Below are 19,645 nucleotides of genomic sequence, written 5' to 3' on the forward strand. Positions count from 1 at the left end.
GTTTTTGCCAGTCCTGGGTTTGTACTCAGGGTCTGAGTACCACTTGAGCCTCAGCACCACTTCCGGTATTTTTTCTACATATGTGGTACCGAGGAATCGAACACGGGTCTTTGTGCCTGCTAGACAAGCACTCTACCACTAGGTCAAATTCCCAGCCCCTCAAAGATGCCACTTTCAGGCTATGTGACGAGCGTGTGGGCAATGCCTCATCCTAAGTTTATCTACACAGAGGAAGAAGGCCTATGGTCTCGAATTACTTCGAGGACTATAAACCAAGCTTATGAATAAAAAATGTTTTTTTTAATCTCTCCAGTCTTTGACAAACGTCTTAATGTGTTCCCCACATGCATATTTTAAGCGTATTTTCTAAAAAGATAATTTGAAGTGAAATTTAAGTAATTTGTACCAGAATGATCGCAGATGACAACAGCACCTCAGCGGCGCCCGAGCTGCTGGAGACTTTGCCGAGCATTCAGAGGCTTTCATCCTGCCTCTTCCCACACAGAACGCAACCCACTGGGAAACTGGTGCCAGAGCTCACCTATAAATAAAACGTGGGCGACAGCCTATAAGCACAATACCTAGAAACGCAGGGTTTCAGATCAACACAAATCAAAAGCTCTTTGCTCCAACTCCTCATGATACGTCTCTGCTCTATTTATTTTCATGCTGGAAAAGAAGTGCAAGGTCTATAAGGTCAGACCTGGTATACCAGAACCATTCAAGGCTCTGAGAAATCCTTTTCTCTACTGTAAATATGCTGTGACTTCTGTCTGCTCCATGTCTGACAAGGCAAAGGAAGCTTTCCTTGCCAAACAGCAAAGGAATTGATGTATCAGAGGATAGTCCTTTTCCAAAGGTGCTGGGTACCTGTGCCGCGTGAAGTGACCACCGTATTTCAGCCAGGGCTTGTCCCCTAACAGCAAGGGACATACTGCAAGGCCCTCCTGGGCCTGTTGATCCTCTCCCTCTCTGAAGAAAAGATGTGATATACCCTGAAGAGCCCTTGAAGCACAGGGGGCCTTCTAGGAACCTGGGTGCTTTCTGCTTGCCAAGAACATCATCACCCCAGTCTTACGGTAGAATCACCCTGCTCTGGCATCTCCAGACAAGGAGAAATGATTTGAGCAGCTGGGTCTCGGTCCACCAGGCGCCCTTGGCAACAACGCCGTATTCCTGATGCTCTCACTACATGCACTCCCCTGAGCAGTGGTGACTCACCCAAAATTACACAGGCGCTGCCAACGCCCCAACACCAATTGTAATCTCAGTCTTTCCCAGCCTTTCCTTCTTTCAGTCATTCACTTAAAACAAACAATCGCCTTAAAGAATTGCCACAAATACCTCTTTTTAAATACCTTGTTCTAAAACAGATGTACACAGGCACACAAAAATGCACCATATTTAGCAGCATAAATTAGAGGCAGGTGTGGACTTAAATGACAATGTATTTTATAGCTATTGACATGGAAAGATGGCCACTCAAGATATGCTAAGTTATAAAAACAGATTGCTAAGATGATTCTCTTAAAAATGTATTTGCTCTATGTTAGGGCATCAGTTTTTTTTTCCAGTTCTGGGGCTTGAACTCAGGGCTTGAGCACTGTCCTTGGTCTTTCTCAAGACTAGAGCTCTACCACTTGAGCCGTAGCCCCACTTCGGGAGAATATGAGTGAATATGTGTGGTACTGAGGAACTGAATCCCTGTCTTCAAGCATGCTAGGCAAGCACTCTACTACTAGGTCAAACCCCCGGCCCCTACGTGCTCTATGTAGACACACATGTAGACATGTGGGTAAAATCTGTAAAGCTAGACGTCAAATGCTGGCTGGGGTTGTGTCTACGATGTGGATGACAGCAATTTTCTCTTCCTCCTTTGTGCTGGTTTTGTTGTGCGAATGCGTAATGCTTTTATAATTAGGCAAAAACAAAGCTATTTTTCATTGTTAAAAATAAGTGATTAACGAGAAAGGGTAAAGGCAATACCGGAGTAGGGCCATAACATGAGCTAGAATCAAAGTCATGAACGAGCTCCGTAAAGCGCTGGAGAAGAGAGGCCTGGACACATCCCTGAGTCCACCAGCAGGACGCGGGTGATCTGCTCTGTGAAGGCACCGCCTCCACTCTCCGGGAGCTCCATGCTGCCCGCAGCGAGGATGGAGACATTTTCCAAAGACACTGGCCAGCTGCGCTGGCTGCTTTCCCACTCATCTCCACCCAGCCTCTCCCTCCCTCCCATCCCTTCACACAAGAGCTCACCCTACCTCAGAGCCTTTGAACCTGCTAGTCACAGACAAGCAGCATTCCTCCCTTACAGGCCTACTATGTGGGTCATGCTTCCTCCTTAGATCTTCAATGCCGCCTCAGTGGTGGCTTCCAAAGAGCCATCCTTTAAAAGTTATTCTACTTCCACCTTTTTGTTTGTTTGTTTGCTTCCTTATCTTTTGAGGTTATCTGTAAACTGCATTGACAGATAAATTTTTTTTAATTAAAGCGTAAGCTGGATGTGAAAGCTCACGCCTGTCATCCTAGCTACTCAGGAGGCTGAGCTCTGAGGATCATGGTTCAAAGCCAGCCTAGACACTAAAGACCATGAGACTCTTATCTCCAATTAATCACTAGAAAATGGGAAATGAGGCTGTGGCTCAGGGGTAGGGCAGTAGCTTTGAGCTCAAGAGGTCAGGGACGGCACCTAGGCCCAGAGTACAAGCCCATGACCCCCCACACACAAAAATCAAAGCATATTCACATGCATTCACTTACTCACTCCATACACGTATGTAGTGCCTCTCCTTTCCAAATTTTGTGTACTGTATGTTTAAACTCTTGTACATGCAGCAGGGTGACCCTAAATGCCAACCACGCGTGGCACCCCCATCTGGTGTATTGGGGTGTCTTCCCTAACCCTCATTACATGGGAATGGCTCCATTGCCTCCTGCCTCCTGTGGACTGGAACACTTTGTTTAAATTCACTGCCTCTGAACATAAACTTGGTACTTGTGCATGTGGCTTATTTTCCTGATATATAAAGACTACAGAATCAAGATCTATCAGTGGGTCTGCTCATCTCTGCATCCCCAACAGCCTTCCAGGACTTTCGAGAAGTGCAAAAGATTCACTACATGGCCATGAGAAAGCAAGTTCACCTCTATCTATCAGAATGACTTTGTTAGTTGTAGTTAACATTCCAAAGAAAATCCCTGTAATTTTTAGAAATTGCATAGTTTTGTATGAATGGAAAATGAAAGCATCAGAAGAAAGTTGATGGGTATAGGTTACTGAAAGGAAGCCTGAGGTGTTAGATAGCTAACGTTGTGGCATTCCTACACTGCAAGGTCATCTTGGCTGAACAAAATAAGTGTAACGGGAAGCTAAACAATACAGTAGACCTTGTTTATAAATACTGACAAATCAGCTAAATATCATAGCAGCAGACAAGCTGGCTTTTCTGTTGGCCTTTTATAGGAGGATAAAATGGTAATTTACAATCAGAATACTCCAGTGACAGCAGACAGCCTGAAAATTAACCCACATCACAATAAAAGCTAAATAGCTTGCTTTAGCACTAAAGAAAAACTGTAAGTGCAATCCCTTTCTCTCTTGGCCCTTACTACTCCTAATTAAGCAAGCTATATAAAAAGTAACCCAAAAATCATCCTAAGTTCCAGGCTAAAAGCCAAGAAAGTCTGCCCACCACATTCAAGCACTAACTCAATCAAAAACATTATGGGCCTATTGGGAGCTAGGGGCGGGGACACCGTGGTGGAAAGCTACGTCCCTATCTTGGATGGAAACTATTGGAAGAAAGGAGGTTATAAACAAGCAAACAAAGCCTAGATGACTACAGGTGTTTGGTGGCAAGCAACTGCAGGTGGGGCGGGGAAAGTACTCTGTGTGGGTTGGCTGGACAGGCTCAGCCAATGGCCCTGAAGCCGAATCTTACAGAAGTGAAGGGGAGTTTTCAGAGGCTAGATATGAAGATTCTGGAGTTCAAGGGCCCCAGGCAGAACAAGACAAGGAAAGGAGGCCAATAAATTAGTAGTCTGCAATAAGGAGCAGTGGTGGTGTCTGGGAATCTGGAGAGACAGGGCAGCAGCAAGTGCCTAGTCTGCTGACGGGTGCCCAAGGAGACCGACAGGATCTGATCTCAGCTCTACAAGCCGGTCCCTCTGGTCCCTCCGGTCCCTACATGCCAGAAGACTAGGAGCAGTCACAGTGGAAGCTGGCAAGCAGGTTAGTCTGTCCAGGAAGGATGCAGGGATGGCCAGGACTACCACTGTGGAAAGAGGTACACCCACGGCAAAGACACCCTTCAAATAAAGTCCACAGGACACCTGGAAGCCTGGACACAGGAAGGAATGAAGGGTGACACTTGAAGTCAGCAAATGAATACAGAGCCACCTCGCCTGGGGAAGGCGAGGTGAAAACTGGAAGGAGTTGCAAGAGCAACAGGTGCAGCAGACACGAGTTGGAAGCCCTGAGGAAGGTCTGGGTTAAACACTAGAACTGCATGTCGTCAGCATACAGAAGTGTTGAAAGCTGCAAGGGTCTGTATGCTGTGTTTCCCAGGTAAGCATGGCAGAAAGCCTGAGGGATACATGGGAAAGAAAGACATGTACTGAGAGAACACAAAAGAATGTCCCCCCAAATCCAGCAGACCCAAAGCACTCTGAAAGCAGGTAGTGATGATCTAATGAAAGATATTGGAGAGGGGAGCTGTGGCCGCACCCTAAAACTGCCAAGAGAGCACGTGACCTGTGGTGAAGGGTGAAAACGAGACGGAGATGAAGAGAGATAGAAAGACTCTCCTATACAAGCCTGGATAGGACCAGGATGGATGAGCCAGAGGAAAGGAAGAGGGAAAGTGAGAAAAGGAAAAGGGAGATGCAAAAACAGCACAAGCAGTAGAGGGTGGGACTGGTAATCGCTTAATACCTGAACAAGCCAGGCAATGATGGCTCACGACTGTAACCCTAGCTATTCAGGAGACTGAGAACTGAGGATCACAATTTGAAGCCAGCCTGGGAAGGAAAGCCTGTGAGACTCATCTCCAATGAACCACCCAAAATCCAGAAGTAGAGATGCGGCTCGAGTCATACAGTGCTAGCTTTGAGTACAAAAGCTCAGGGACAATGTCTTTGTATTGAGTTCCAGCCCCAGAACTGGTACAAACACACACACACACAAACAAAAACCCTATAGAACAAAACAACAACAATAAACGGAGTATTGCTCTACGGGACAAATGTTCAATAAGAATGCATATATGACTTCAGCTTCCAGGGAATAATTACTGGGCATTTTGTTCTCTGAGCCCTCAAAAAAGTTAACTCAAGTTTGTTCTTTTGAATAAAATATATTCCGTGGTGAATGAAAGCTATACTGATGTTTTTATTTGGATGCTGGCCAGCGTGCAGGTATTATCAGACATCAAAACCCGTCAAGTACTGGCATGGCTGTAACTATTCTTACAACTTGGTAAATTGTAGTCAATAAAGATAAGACAAATGATACACTGAATTCAGCTCTTTAAATAGGTATTAAGTAGTCAAATCATTTAAAATATGCTATCAGGGGATCTTATAAACAAGGAATGTTTAGAGTTTTGATTCTGTATAATTTTAATACAAAACTTGAATGTGTTACCGAAAAAAAATAAATCCCATCAAGAATAAATGACACGAGTAGGTTTGGGATGGACTGACATTATCTAGGAAGAAAGAAATGACTAAGAAAGAGAAAGAGGACCAGTTCCTAAGCAACCTCAAAGTAGAAGCCAATAGCAGAGTAAAAAGGTACCCCTGGGAAGGAGAGAGGAAAGCCAGAGGACTGTGGTCCTGCGGTCATGGAGGGGGAACGGCCCTTTGTGTAGTGCAAGGGTAGAGATCTGGCAGGCTGGGTGCAGAGGTATAGGCAGAAGCCAGACTGCGGAGCATGGGTGGAGACGTGGGTCTGACATCTTTGGGATGTGTTCAGGAGAAGCAGGTATATAAGGTGGAGGGAGAGCTCCTTCTGAAGACTGGAGAGGCCGTCACTCTGCTGTTCAATGTGGCAGCCACTGGCCACGCACAGCTTTGACATGTAAACCTAAACTTCAGATCCTTAGCCTCACAAGCCACAATCCAAGTGGCCCACTGCCTCATCTGGCCGGGGGCTGCTGTGGTGGCCCACTCAGGGACCAAGCACTGCCAGCACTTCAGGGAGTTCCACTGGACACTGCCAACTAAAACATGTTCCCATTCTGAGAGAGAGGAGGTTAGGAAGGGACCGGGTCCTCTGAGAAGGGGAGGAGGAGGGAGGCTGGGGGACAGGAGTAGGCCTCTGCATGGACAGCGGGAGGGACCGCCCCCTCCCCCAGGAAGACTGGCAGGTACAGGCACATGGGCCCCTCTGCCCTCTGTGGTTCTGTCAAGGAAAAGGAGACAAGGGTGAGAGAAGGACAGGAGCTCTGATAAAGCAGGGCGGTGTGCACTGGCTGCCCTGCCTGGGGCAGTGACACAGAAACCCATGGGAGATGTACATACTTCCCAGGGGAGCATGGGAGGGGGCGGGAAAGGCGGGCCTGAGGGAAGGTAGCCCCAGGGGCCGGGGTCCTCACAGCGGGCCCTGACCGGAGCCTTGGGATCACGGCATGGTGGCCACTGGCCCCTGGGTCCTACACCACTCTCACAAAGGGTGACACTGGTTCTATTTTTGGCTAACCCTCCCCTCCTCTGTCTAAACTATTTATGTAGCCTTCAATGTATAACCATAACCGCACAGAAATGGAGATATTAACAATGGCAGTGGTAGACAATCCTTACCCTTAAGAAGCAAGAGACACTTCCTGAGTGACAGTAAAGTGACACGAGAGACGCGTTCTGTTGACACACAATCCTCAAGCTCCTCTTCCTTAAAATTCCACAAACAAAAATTACTTTGTGCCACTTTCTTTATGCTTTATGAGTAACCATTTTCATTGTCACAGAACTGCTGGGTCTCGGCCATCGTTTCAGGGCTTGCCTTTTTCAAGTGTGCGGGGTGGGTTTACAGTGACCGGCTTCGGGTTCCTCTAGCTTCCACTTGAGATCGGCCCTTTTTTTAAAGTATGAGACTCGCAAAGGCCGCCCTGCCCCGCGGTCCGGTGCCGCCCCCAGGGTGGAGCCTCTGGGGAGGGGGTGAGCGCAGCCCCGGTCCAGCTCGGCTGGCTCCCCCGCCCGGTGCCTCCCCTCTGGCAGCGCCTCTCCCCTGCCTCGACCGCTGCCCACAGGAGACCCGCCCGCAGCAGGCGCAGTACAACCGCGCCCCAGCACCCCGCCGCACCTACAGGACAACCGCGCCCCAGCACCCCGCCGCACCTACAGGACAACCGCGCCCCAGCACCCCGCCGCACCTACAGGACAACCGCGCCCCAGCACCCCGCCGCACCTACAGGACAACCGCGCTCTCCACCCGGCGCGCAGGTCTCGGGACACGTGGGGACATCTGCGCTCCCGCCTGAGGACGCCACGGTCGGGTTCAGGAACTCCCGTACCCCCTCCCCCGGAGTACCCTCCCCCCGGAGTACCCCCCCCCGCGTACCCTCCCCCCGGAGTACCCCCCAGGATACCCCCCCCCGCGTACCTCCCCGGCGTACCCCTCCAGGGTACCACCACAGTGCACCCCCCAGGGTACCACCCCGCGTACCTCCCCGGCGTACCCCCAGGGTACCCTCCCCCCGCGTACCCCCCAGGGTACCCCCTCCCCCGGAGTAACCCCCCCCCGCGTACCTCCCCGGCGTACCCCTCCAGGGTACCACCCCAGTGTACCCCCCAGGGTACCACCCCGCGTACCTCCCCGGCGTACCCCCAGGGTACCCTCTCCTCCCCCGCGTACCCCCAGGATACCACCCCGGCGTACCCCCAGGGTACCCTCTCCCCCCCACGTACCCCCAGGGTACCCTCCCCCGCGTACCCCCCTCCCCCCGCGTCCTCGCCCGGCCGCGCGCAGGGGCAGGGGCAGGGTCCGGCGTCACGCACAGCACCCACAGCTCAGAGGCGCCGGGGACCCCGCTCCCGCTCTTAGCCACTTTTTACGCCGGGGAGCGTCGGTCCCCTCCGCGGAGTCGGCCCGTCGGCCCGTCGCTCTCCCCGCCCTCCCTCTCTCCAGCACCGGCTCCGGAGCCTCCCGGCCTGCGCCTCGCCACCCTCGAGCGGATGCGAAGCCCACGCTCCGCCGGCACCGCGGCGCGGCCGTCCGCCCCCTTCCAGGAAAACTTGGGTCCCATCTGCTCGGAGAACAGGGCACAGCCTTCGCGCCTGCAAGGCCGGAGCCCCGCGCCAGGCCGGCCGCGGCTCCGGGCACTCACCCCATGTCCGGGCTGCTCCGGGGCCGCTCCGGCGGGGCCCGGCACTGCTCTCCGCCGGCTCGCAGCCGCGCGCCCGCCCGCGCCGGCTCAGCCCCGGCGCCGCTCCAGGCGCAGGGCCGCGCGGCAGGGCCGCCGCCGCCGGGCGCGGGCGGGCGGGGCTGGGGCGGGGCAGGGCCTCCGCGCCCGCCGCGCACCGGCGCCGCGTCCCGCCCGCTCCTTACGTAACCGCGGCCGTCACGGCGGCCCCGCCCGCGTCGGCTCCGCGCCCGCCCGCCCGCCGGGAGCCGGACGGGGCTCGGCCGGCCGGCACGTGCGGGGACGTCGTCCCGAGACCACAGCGCCCCCGCCCCGGCTCCCGGCCTCCCTGGAAAGGTCGCCCTTCCCTACCCCGCCACTCCAGCCCTCTGGCCTCCATCCCCGCGCTGCTTTCTCAGACCCCCGGAGGCCAGCCGAGCTCCCGGGCCTGTCCTGGGGCTCGCGCCCCCCTCCGCGAGCGCGCTGTCAGCCCGTCTCCCACGCCTAGAGAGCCCTTCCCCCCTGTTCCTCACCGCACCCCGCCTAGCACAGGGCCTGAGAGTTCCCCCGGGCTCTGCCCCCTGGGCTTCTCTCCCTCTAGGCTCATCCGCATACGTTCCCCCACTCAGGTCTAGCAGGGCCTGTGGGGTGGGGTGCGCTGAGAATGGGACTCAGGAGCTCGCCTCTAGACGCAGGTGGTGGCCCAAAGTATCCGCTCTGCAGACAAGCAGCAGCACCAGGTTCCTCTAATGGTGTCTGTCCTCAGTCAGTTCTCTGTCCATCCCAGGGAGACCTGGAGGAGCTCCTTCCTTTCTCACCCTCTCAGGCCTCTGGCCAGAACAATTGCCCAGTAACATCAGGAGTACAAAGATCAGTGTCTTTCCCCCAGGGCAGGATAGCAGAGACAGATAAACAGAAACACAGTGGAGGACACACAGGCCCGCAATTCCTGGAGGAGAGACTGAAAGAAGATCAGACGGAATTCCCAGGACCCAAGGCACACAGAATGAAAACACATGCTTGAACGCAGTTGTCCTCAACCCTGGCCTGCCACACATTAAAATCTCCTAGGGACCCTGTCCCCAAAGAGCATAACTGGTGGATGGTACCCAGGCACCAACAACCCCTTAAATGTGGAATCCCAGTGTGCAGCCAAGGAAGAGCTTCTGCTGCAAGCCTCCCAGTATCTAAAGGAGCAGATGGGAGCCCCAGAGTCCTAGGAGCTTGGGGTTGGTGGGAACAAAGACATACACCCTCTCACACATTGTCTAGACGTGTCTGAAAAAGTAAGAAATGTGAAGAACTTGTGAAGCCAAGGAAGAGCAGGATGCCTGCAATCACAAAGAAGAAATAGTTGATTCCAGTTGGCTACCTCTCAGACACACTGGAACACCGGGGAATAGTTGCCTCTGGCAGTAGAAGAACTGATAGGCACTAGTCCATTTATCTGTACAGCTGATTTGGGTCAGGGTCAAGCAGGCAAAGCTACAATCAGAGCTGGGTCTGAGGCACACTCGATAAGCCCAAAGATCAATTAAGAAGCCTGCAGAGTCCTGGGATGCTGAGATTTCTGACTAAAGAAGCTGGGCATCTCTTACTGCATTGGTGGGATTCAGGAGGGAAGGAAGCAACAGGCAATCAGAAGTGACAAGAAGAAGGGCCGGGAGTTTGGCCTAGTGGTAGAGTGCTTGTCTAGCATGCATGAAGACCAAGGTTTAATTCCTCAGTACCACATACAAAGAAAAAGCTGGAAGTGGTGCTGAGGCTCAAGTGGCAGAGCCCTAGCCTTGAGGAAAGAAGTGACAAGATGAGTAAAATTCTAGATAAGCTGGGTTACAGAACTGTGAGTAACATACAGGAGGAGCTATGCTCTGGCTGGGAAGGTAGCTCAGTGCTCAGCAGCAGTGTCCTTGCCCAGCAGATACCATGTCCTGGTTCCATCTCCAGCACAGGAGGGGGAGGGAGAGGAAGGAGGAGGAGGAGGGGAGGGACGGTAGAAGGAGAGCTGGAGAAGGTAGCTTCCTTTAGAAGATGCCCAGCATGTGGGATGAACACAGGTGGATATGAGGAAGACATGGACGGAATTAGCAAGAGTAAGAGCAGCCATTACTCTGCTGAGAGTCCTTCTGTTCTAGATGTGGATCAATCCTCTTTCAGCATGATTCAGCTAAATCAGACACCAACATCTGAAAAACTGTATTCTGTGCTAGTAAACAAAAAGCACACAAAAACAAACCAACAGTAAATACAAAACAGACACAAGTAGGCCTTCAATGCAGCAAATATTTACTGAACGCCTACTATGTGACAGCTCCTTCGCAGATGGCTCAGCTGGCATGGCTGACTGGCATGGGTAGTTTACCAGGCACTCCGCCTCACTCCTACTCTCTTCCCAGCCCCATCTGGGGTGCCTCAGCAGTTCTACTTCCTCGAATCTTTGCCTCCAACATGGCTTGGCTGATCTACCAGTTCCTTGCAAACCTGGGGCCCTTAGGTAGACAGCAGCTTTCTGGAAACCATAGCAGCTGCCCAGAGGGCTCTCAGCTCTATCTGACCAAGAAGGCCTTGCATGTGTTAGGGAAGCCTCTTCCTGAATCCTGGGCTTTGCTCCCAAGGCCTGCCTCTGTTCTTTCCTATCTCCTCCTACAAAGGGCAGTGAAGCATGATCTGGACTTCAGTCCAGAAATGGGTACACAAAGGAGATGGCTATTTCTAATTATTTCCCCAACCACAGCAGTGACCCACAAATAGTGTTGAGGAGAGTTGGACATGGTGGTAAGCACCCGTAATCTCAGCTACTCAAGAAGCTTATGCAAAAGAATTACGGAGCTTGGGAGTTTGAGGCCAGCCTAGGCAACAAAACAAGAACCCACCCAAAGGGCTGGTTTAACCAACCCTTAGCTTTTTAGAATAGATAAGAGGCGTAATATAAAAGGCAGCACCAAAATGGCACTTTTCCCTCCCTAAAATAGCTTCTTATACAAGAAGGGAATGTATATAGGAAAATAGCATAATGAAGAGCCAGAGGCATGCCTCTAGTAAAACACCTTGTCTAGCAAGTGCAAGGCCCTGAATCTAAGCCCCAATATTGCCCAAGAGAAAAGAATCCCATTAAAATTATAAAAGGAAAAAGAATTAGAAGGAACAGGAGGAGGAGGAGAAAAGGAAGAGAAGGAAGAGGAGGAGGATTGGTTGGGAAAGAATAATGGAGATGATGAATACAGGAATATGGTTAAAGATACTATCTACACTTGTGGAAACATCACAATGAAATCCGTTTGTATTGGTTTACACTAACAAAAATAAGAATGAGAACACTGATTGCTAGAAAGAGAAAACAGTCAAATGTATTCTGGCTCAGACCAACAACAGGTAAGGTCCTGAGCCTGACAGAGCACCAGGATTCTAAAACCCCTGAAAAAAGAACAGGAGAAACCCTTGTCCTGTCTTCTGCATTGTCACCCCAAGCCAGGTGACAGAACTGACAGGACCCAAAAGCACCGGGAGGAAGGGGTGGAGTACGATCCTGAACAACTCAACAGTGTCTCCCCAACTTGTCTCATCATGTGAGTCATTTGGGCATTTACTAAACTTGTTAGAAACTGTCTAACAAGCACCAGGAGTCATCTGCATGAGAGGCAAATGGAGGGAAGAAGAAACTGGGGTGCTCACCAGCTAGGAGGGGCTGAGTGACATGGCTAGAAAAGCCTTACTACCTGCTCCTGCTCCCAGCGACTCAGATGACCATGCTGATTTTTTTTTTTTTTGCCAGTTCTAGGGCTTGAACTCAGGGCCTAAGCACTGTCCTTGGTCTTTCTCAAGGCTAGAGCTCTACTACTTGAGTCATAGTACCACTTCTGGTTTCTTGTATGTATGCAGTACCAAGGACTCGAACCCAGGTTTTCATGCATGGTAGGCAAGTACTCTACCACTGGGCCAAACTCCCGGCCCAACAATGCCGCTTTTACAAGCCCTTCCAGGTTTTGTGGGCCCTAAGCTGCCTGTGGGCCTTCTGATGTGCACATCTGGCCTTCCTCCAGTGTCCTCCACAGAAAGCCAGTCCATATCCAGATGCCTCCTACCTCCACCTCTACCACCAGCCACCGTTCTGACCGCAGGCTGGCTCCTTGCAGGGCAGGGATGACAATGAGTTGTACCCCCTAATTTAGAACAAAAGAGCCATGCATTCACAGGCTAGGTAGTAATTAAGGAATGACTACAGATAGCCAGTGACCTCATGGTTTTACCTCTAGATCCAGCTGGATCACTTTATGGAAATAAGTTGGGAGGCTCATAGCTACCAACTCGGTGGTCTGTGTTTACAGAGGAAGACACTGCATACCAACTATAATCACCAGAATTCGGAGCCCTTCTGATTCAACCAGCAGAATGGAGCCTGGAGGCTCATTCCCCACAGCTTACTCCAGCGGCCCCTGCACCTACATCCATCACCACCACCCTGCAGGATACTAGGTCAGAAGAGGCAAAGCAGGCTGAGGAATTAATGCCATTTGACGAGAGGCTCGTAAGTTCCTAGGAGCCAGGAAGGCTTTGTTTTTAATAAGATAATTTTTTAATGCCAATACTGGGGTTTGAACTCAGGGCCTATCCCTCAGTTTTTTTCTCTTAAAGCTGGTGCTCTAGGTTGCTCAAGCCTGTAATCCTAGCTACTCAGGAGGTTGAGATTTGAGAATCAAGGTTCAAAGCCAGCCCGGGCATAAAAGGACCTGAGACTCTTACCTCCAATTAACCTCTAGAAAACGGGAAGTGGGGCTTGGCTCAAGGGTAGGGCGGTAGTCTTGAGCTGAAGAGCTCAGGGACAGCGCCCTGGCCAGCTCAAGCCCCATGACGAATAGACAGACAGACAGACAGACAGACAGACAGACAGACACACACACACACACACACGCTGGTGCTCTTACCACTTGAGCCATAACTTTACTTCCAACTTTTTGGTGGTTAACTACAGAAAAAAAAGAGTTCCATGATCTTTCCTATCTAGGCTGGCTTTGAACCATAATCCTCAGACCTTGGCCTCCTCAGTAACTAGAATTACAGGTGTGCCTAGCAAGAACCATTTTTGAAACAGCCTACCTAGTTTTTATGAGGCCTTGAATTCAATCTTGAACACTGAAAACAAATGAAAAACACACTTACAGGTACATCTGGGAATGAGAGGAAGGGGGAGGGGGAGGAGGAGGGGTTGGGGAGAGTTTGGGGGTATTGAAATCTGATGGTTTCAGAGGATTCAAGGGGAGGGCTGTGTTTGGGGGACTGAGAAGAGAAAGTCCCTTATCACCAGTGACCTTACCACCAGGGTTCTGACAGACACTTTCTTTCAAACAATGTAATTTTCACTAGAAATGGACCTAATAGCGTGCCTCACACCACCCCAAGGCTAAATTGGACTCTGCTGACTCATACTTCTTTTTTTATCTCCAGTTCCGATCCTTGTTTCCCATACAATTTAGTAAATGACAGCACTGTTGTTCTTCCCACAGGAGAATCTATTTCAGGCCAGGCAGTGGAGAGTAGATGGCTGTGTGTGCTATTGTCACCTGTGGCCCAGCCTTCAGAACATTTGTTCCAAATGTGAAGAGAACACACAGTGAACTAGAACGGCATCTTGCTTGGTAAAGCCTGAGGTGACTTCCTTTCTAATGAAGTCAGCTGTCTCAGGAGAGAAGTCCAAATGAATGGCTGCCTCTTCATCTTGCCTTACACTCCTGCATGGAGCTCATGTTCACAGCCTTTAACTGGCTAACACGTGTAAAAATCTCCCTAGCTCCTGCTTTATGGGATGTGGCTCTCTGGGCAGTTCTGCTTGGCATACATTGATTAAACACTGACTATGTTCCATGCCTGTGTGGGGACAGAGAGGGAGAAAGCCACAGCCTATGCTCTCTGTGACACCTAGATAGGGAGATCAAAGCAAGGGTGTGCCCTGGACCACTGATGAGAAGTATATTTCTTACATTAAATCAATTAACTGGCATCTGACCTACTAAGAAGAGCACAAGCTTGGCTCGCCAAGATCAGTTATGGATGCACACCCCTGGCTTTCTGGACTCTGCACTTGCACATGGGGACTGGGTCACGGTGCAGGCGCAGGTGCTAAAAAATGACATAGGAAGGAAGGAAGGAAGGAAGGAAGGAAGGAAGGAAGGAAGGGAGGGAGGGAGGGAGGGAGGGAGGGAGGGAGGCAGGCAGGCAGGCAGGGAGGGAGGGAGGAAAGAAGGAAGGAAGGAAGGAAGGAAGGAAGGAAGGAAGGAAGGAAGGAAGGAAGGAAGGAGCTCCTGAACTCCTTCCAGCAATCCTGGCCCGGTACTGTGCCCAAACACCAGTGCTCCTCTCCTTTCTCAAGTATTCTGAACATTGTGTGTGTGTGTGTGTTTGTGTGTGTGTGTGTGTGTGTGTGTGTGTGTGTGTGTGAGAGAGAGAGAGAGAGAGAGAGAGAGACAGACAGACAGACAGACAGACAGACAGAGACAGAGACAGAGACAGGTAGAAACTGAGAAACTGTCAGTGAAGCAGACCTAACCAAAGTAAAGATATTTTATTTTGGAACTATTTCCTAAAAAAAGAAAAAAAGGTGTGGTAATTGCAGCACTGAAGATCCTAGCCTGGGTCTACTAGCTCTACTCTATCATTGGTCTTTAAATGAAACTTTTAATATGAAGCTATTTAAAACTCAACTAGGGGCCAGGAGTTTGGCCTAGTGGTTAAAATGCTTTCCTAGCATTCACGAAGACCCGGGTTCGATTCCTTGGTACCACATATATAGAAAAAACCAGAAGTGGTGCTGAGGCTCAAGTGGTAGAGCTCTAGCCTTGAGAAAGTCCAAGGACAGTGCTCAGGCTCTGAGCCCAAGCCTGGCAAAAAAAACAAAAACAAAAAACTCAAATAGTTTTTTGTTTCTTTTTCTAAAGGATTCCTACAAATGAAAAAAAAAATTAAAAAAAGATAGATCTTGCCATGAAACTCTGACTCTGCTAAAGTCATGCATCAGAACTCTCTCTCCTCTGTGTGGCCCAGGAGGAGCCGGCCCTTTTTGTCACAGACCCTCTCCGCGTTATGACTGCCATCTCCTCAAGGGATTGGCTGGGAGAGCAACTACTGAAACTGTCTGGACACTAAGGTTTTTATTATCATCTCTTGCATTGTTTGTATGGAAAGAAAAATGTGTACAACTTACAATAACTAATTAAATTAGTAGCATTCATATACCATCTTTTTTCACTAGAGTCTAGATATTTTATAATCATTTTCATAATAAATTTATGGGCCTGAGAGGCAGCAAGGATAACTATTCTTGTTTTGCTGAAGATGTAATCAAGGAAGGGATGAATGATTAGACTTTCCCAGATCTGAAAAAACAAGAAGCCTGTCATTTTATTTTTTGCTGGCGGTGGGGCTTGAACTCAGAGCTCTTTGGCTCAAGGCTCAAGGATAGTGCTGAACCACTTTGAGCCACAGCACCACTTCCGGTTTTCTGGTGGCTAACTGGAGATAAGAGTCTTATGGACTTCTTGCCTGGGCTGGCTTGGGACTGTGATTCCCAGATCTGAGCCTCTTGAGGAGATAAGATGACGGGCGTGAGCCACTGGCTCCCAGCTAAGTTTTTGTTTAGTAATTTCACCAATGTGCTTAGCCTTTCAGGAGGGAGGAACACAAAGTACTTCATATCTTTCTCAATATTTACTAATAGACCTCAAAGGATTTGAAGTATTTCATGACATTAGAAAGGACATTGTGTGTGTGCTGAATCTATCACCAAAATTAAAGGATTAGTAAGAGTGTAAATATATAACTGAATGTATGTAAATTATAATTACTACATGTTAAGAAACTGGGTATTTATTTAATTCTGCCAGGCCCAGGGCTTGAACTCGGGGCCTGAGTGCTGTCCTTGGGCTTTCTCAAGGCTAGCATTCTACCATAGCATCATTTCTACCTTTTTCTATGTATATGATACCAAGGAATTGAACCCAAGTCTTCATGCATGCCAGGCAAGCACTCTACCCACTAGGCCAAATTCCTGGCCTGAAACTGGGTATTTATTAACCTACTTAGCTGTTTTTGTTTTCTGGTACTGGGGCACCAACACAGGAACTCAAACACTAGTCAGGTGCTTCACTCATGGCTGGCACTCTAGTACCATAACCACCCTTCTGGTTCTAGCTTTTTGCTGGTTATTTAACCTTATTTAAGGGTCTTTCAGGTCTTCCTGAGCTGGCTTTGCACTGTTGTCCTGAGATCTTAGCCTCCTGAGTAATCAAGATTATTAATGTGAACCACAGGGACCTGCTTTAACCTTCTCAGTTTTTATAAAATTTTAAAAGCTAACCAATACAGCCCAAGAACCCTAATCAAAGCTATTTCCGGTTTGCGGTTTTGATTAATTCCCCTGTAGCAGTAATGAAAGCTGATAGCGCACTCTCATCTCACTGGGCTGGAGGGTGGGGGATCAGGGGGGTGTCGGGGCGCCTTCTTTATGTGAAGAGTAAGTAACGAGAGTGTCAACAATAATTAAGGGTATTTGCCTTTTAGAAAGAAACATTCACCCAGGAAAACCCTGGATCATTCTTACATCTGCGCGGTGACGGCGGCGAGCTCCGTACATTCTAGTGTCTCCATGTTAAGTGCTGGTGTGGCGACTGTGCTTTTTCTCCTGCAACCCCCCCCACCGCCACCCCCCCTCCCCCCCACCCCCACCGCCACCCCCCCTCCCCCCCACCCCCACCGCCACCCCCCCTCACCACCCCCCCCCCCAGCAGCGGCCACGTCTTCGCCGACGGTCTCGGGACGCCCCATGCTGGACCCGAAGCCCCTCCGGGTTTCTCCGTGGCGGTGCGGGCTCGGGCGGGCTCCAGGCCGGCGCCCCTCCGCGCGGCCCCGCACGGCCCCCGGCCTTTTCCGTGCGTGCGGATCGGCGGCGTCGGACCCGGCTCCCGGCCCTCGTCCCGGGGTTTTCTCGTGAGCCCAGCGGGCTCTGCGTGCCTCGCACGACGGGCGTTCGTCTCGGATCGAGTCCCGGCCGCCGGCCAGCCGCGCCCTCCGCGGGTGCGCCCCTCCCGTCTCCACTCCACGGCGCGCACCTCCCGTCTCCACTCCACAGCGCGCCGAGCGGGGCGGGCCGCGGCTCCTCCAGGGGGCGGGGAAACCAGATCCCGCGAGACCGCGCGGGCCGCCCGGGAAGCGGAAGTCGGGGGGCGTGGCGCTCGGGGCCGCCGGGTGAGTCGTGTGGGCGCGCGTCGCGTCCCGGGCCCCGCAGGAAGAGCCCCGCGCGCGCCCAGCCGTTTGGCAGCCGGGATCGCAGGCCCGTCGTGGCTCTGCGCCCCCGAGGCGGTGATGCTCGTCTGAACGGCCTCCCCAGCAGAGACGCCCGGAGGCCGCACGCCACCCACGATGGCGGGCGCCCCCCGCGCCGCGGCGGCCAGCTTTGAGGAGATGTTCGCGCGCAGGTTCACGAAGGACGACAAGGAGTACCAGGAGCACCTGCGGCAGCCCCCCGAGCCGCCCCCGATCGTGGAGGAGTGGAACTGCAGAGCCGGCGGCGGCCAGAGGCCCGGAGGCCATCGGTGAGCGTGGCCCCCCTCGTGAGGGCCTGGGGGCCGGCGTGGCGGGCCGGTCCCGGGGCCTGGGCTCCGGCCCGCAGGGCGGGCTGGCACTCGGGTTGAGTCTGCTCAGGGCGGGCTGGCTGGCTCCGCACCGCCCGCCACGTTCCGGTCCGAGAAGCTGGGTTCCCAGGCGCGTGGCTCCCAGGGCCCAGCCGTCCAGGTAGCACCTGTGTGTTCTGGGTTCTGCTGCTTGAGACCTGTTTTCCGTGATTGGCCGGTGCTCTACCACCCGAGCTACACCGCCAACCCAGATACATCGTTTTAAAACTAGAGTCTGTGTGCCTTGACGAATCAAAACGCATTAAATACATAAAAGGACACAAAAATGGAACTCCCCTCACCCCCACTACTCCTGATTGATGCAAAAGTAGAAAGTACATTTAATAACTCAAAATAAAGGAGTAACTTACCATATTAATGTTGAACATTTGCCTCAGAACTGTTGGGTGGTGTGAATTCAGTATTTCCCCCTTTCCAGGGAAGCATATCTAGTACCATACTTACAGAATGTTTGAAATCTCTGGAAAGTTTTGACTAACTGGTGCCATAACATTTTTTTTTTTTTCCAGTCCTGGGCTTGAGCTCAGGGCCTGAGCACTGTCCTTGGACTTTCTCAAGGCTAGAGCTCTACCACTTGAGCCTCAGCACCACTTCTGGCTTTTTCTAAGTATATGGTACCAAGGAATTGAACCTGGGTCCTCGTGCATGCTAGGCAAGCACTCTACCACTAGGCCAAACTCCCAGCCCCATTCTTTTTTTTTTTTTTAAATGTTGGTCATGGGGCTTGAACTCTGGGCCTGGGCGTTGTCCCTGAGCTCTTAGGGTCCTACCCCTTGAGCCTCAGTGCCACTTTCTGTTTTCTAGTGGTTAAATGGAAGCAAGAGTCTCACTGTCTTTAGTGCTTGGGCTGGCTTTGAACTGAGATCCTCAGATCTCAGCCTCCTGAATAGTTAGGATTACAGATATGAGCCACCGTGCCCAAAATGCTATTTTGTACAGAAAAAAGTCCAGATCAAATGGACTGCGCTAGATGTTCCATGTGTGCATTTTTTTTTTTTTTCATTTATCTTGCAGGATGCAGTTTAGAGGTCGGGATGGTAGACGGGGATGGCCAAGCGACAACAGAGCTCACCAGTGGCATGGGCGCCCCTGGAGCAACAGTTACCCGCCACCACACAGACAGGAACCTCCCTATTCCCAGCCACCTCCTTACGGCTACTACTGAGAGAACACCAAGCTTGGAGAGGCCATTTGCTCTGTCAACAAGTCTGTGTTGACTGTTGTTTTCCATCCCATTTCAGGGACTCAACTGGTAATTCTATCTAGAAAAAGGTTATGGTTGCTGGAGTTAAGACTCCCATCCCAAACTTTGTGGGTTACATTGCATGGCTTGTAACTCAGATCCATTAGTTTCTTGGCTTCATAGCTTTGAGTTTGCTCTGTTTTCCTTATTTGAGCTACCAAAGTTCTGCCTTTGGAACAAATAAAAATTGAAAAATAACAGAAAACGCGTGATTCCTCTTTGTAAGGTAAAGGAACAACATTCCCCAGGGTTTGCAGTGAGTCTATGAAGGCCTGGGCCTGACCAGCCTCGGCACCAGCCTTCTGTGACGGGATGAAGCAGGAGGGACAGTGCTCAGGCTGCCTGGAGCCGGGCACTTTACAGTGTTTTCCGTGTGTGGT

The 19,645-nt window shown here is 51.2% G+C and overlaps 2 protein-coding genes across 2 annotated transcripts in view; one reads left to right on the forward strand and one right to left on the reverse strand.

Moving 5' to 3' along the window:
- The window catches only part of Homer2 (homer scaffold protein 2), a 48,874-nt gene extending 40,472 nt beyond the window's left edge, over positions 1-8,402 (reverse strand). Inside the window, exon 1 of the mRNA XM_090321470.1 lies at positions 8,328-8,402. Coding sequence (XP_090177596.1) covers positions 8,328-8,332 — 5 coding nt within the window. The 5' untranslated portion in view covers positions 8,333-8,402. The remainder of the gene's footprint in view (positions 1-8,327) is intronic.
- A 9,151-nt stretch (positions 8,403-17,553) lies between these two features.
- Positions 17,554-19,470, forward strand: Ramac (RNA guanine-7 methyltransferase activating subunit). The gene is made up of 2 exons (XM_090321577.1): positions 17,554-17,923; positions 19,037-19,470. Exons 1-2 carry the CDS (start codon positions 17,751-17,753, stop codon positions 19,185-19,187), a joined length of 324 nt encoding a protein of 107 aa, XP_090177703.1. The 5' UTR covers positions 17,554-17,750; the 3' UTR covers positions 19,188-19,470.
- Positions 19,471-19,645: the final 175 nt, after the last annotated feature.

Source organism: Megascapheus bottae, chromosome 30 (assembly GCF_031878675.1).
Source record: "Megascapheus bottae isolate mThoBot1 chromosome 30, mThoBot2.hap1, whole genome shotgun sequence".
NCBI classification, from domain to species: domain Eukaryota; kingdom Metazoa; phylum Chordata; class Mammalia; order Rodentia; family Geomyidae; genus Megascapheus; species Megascapheus bottae.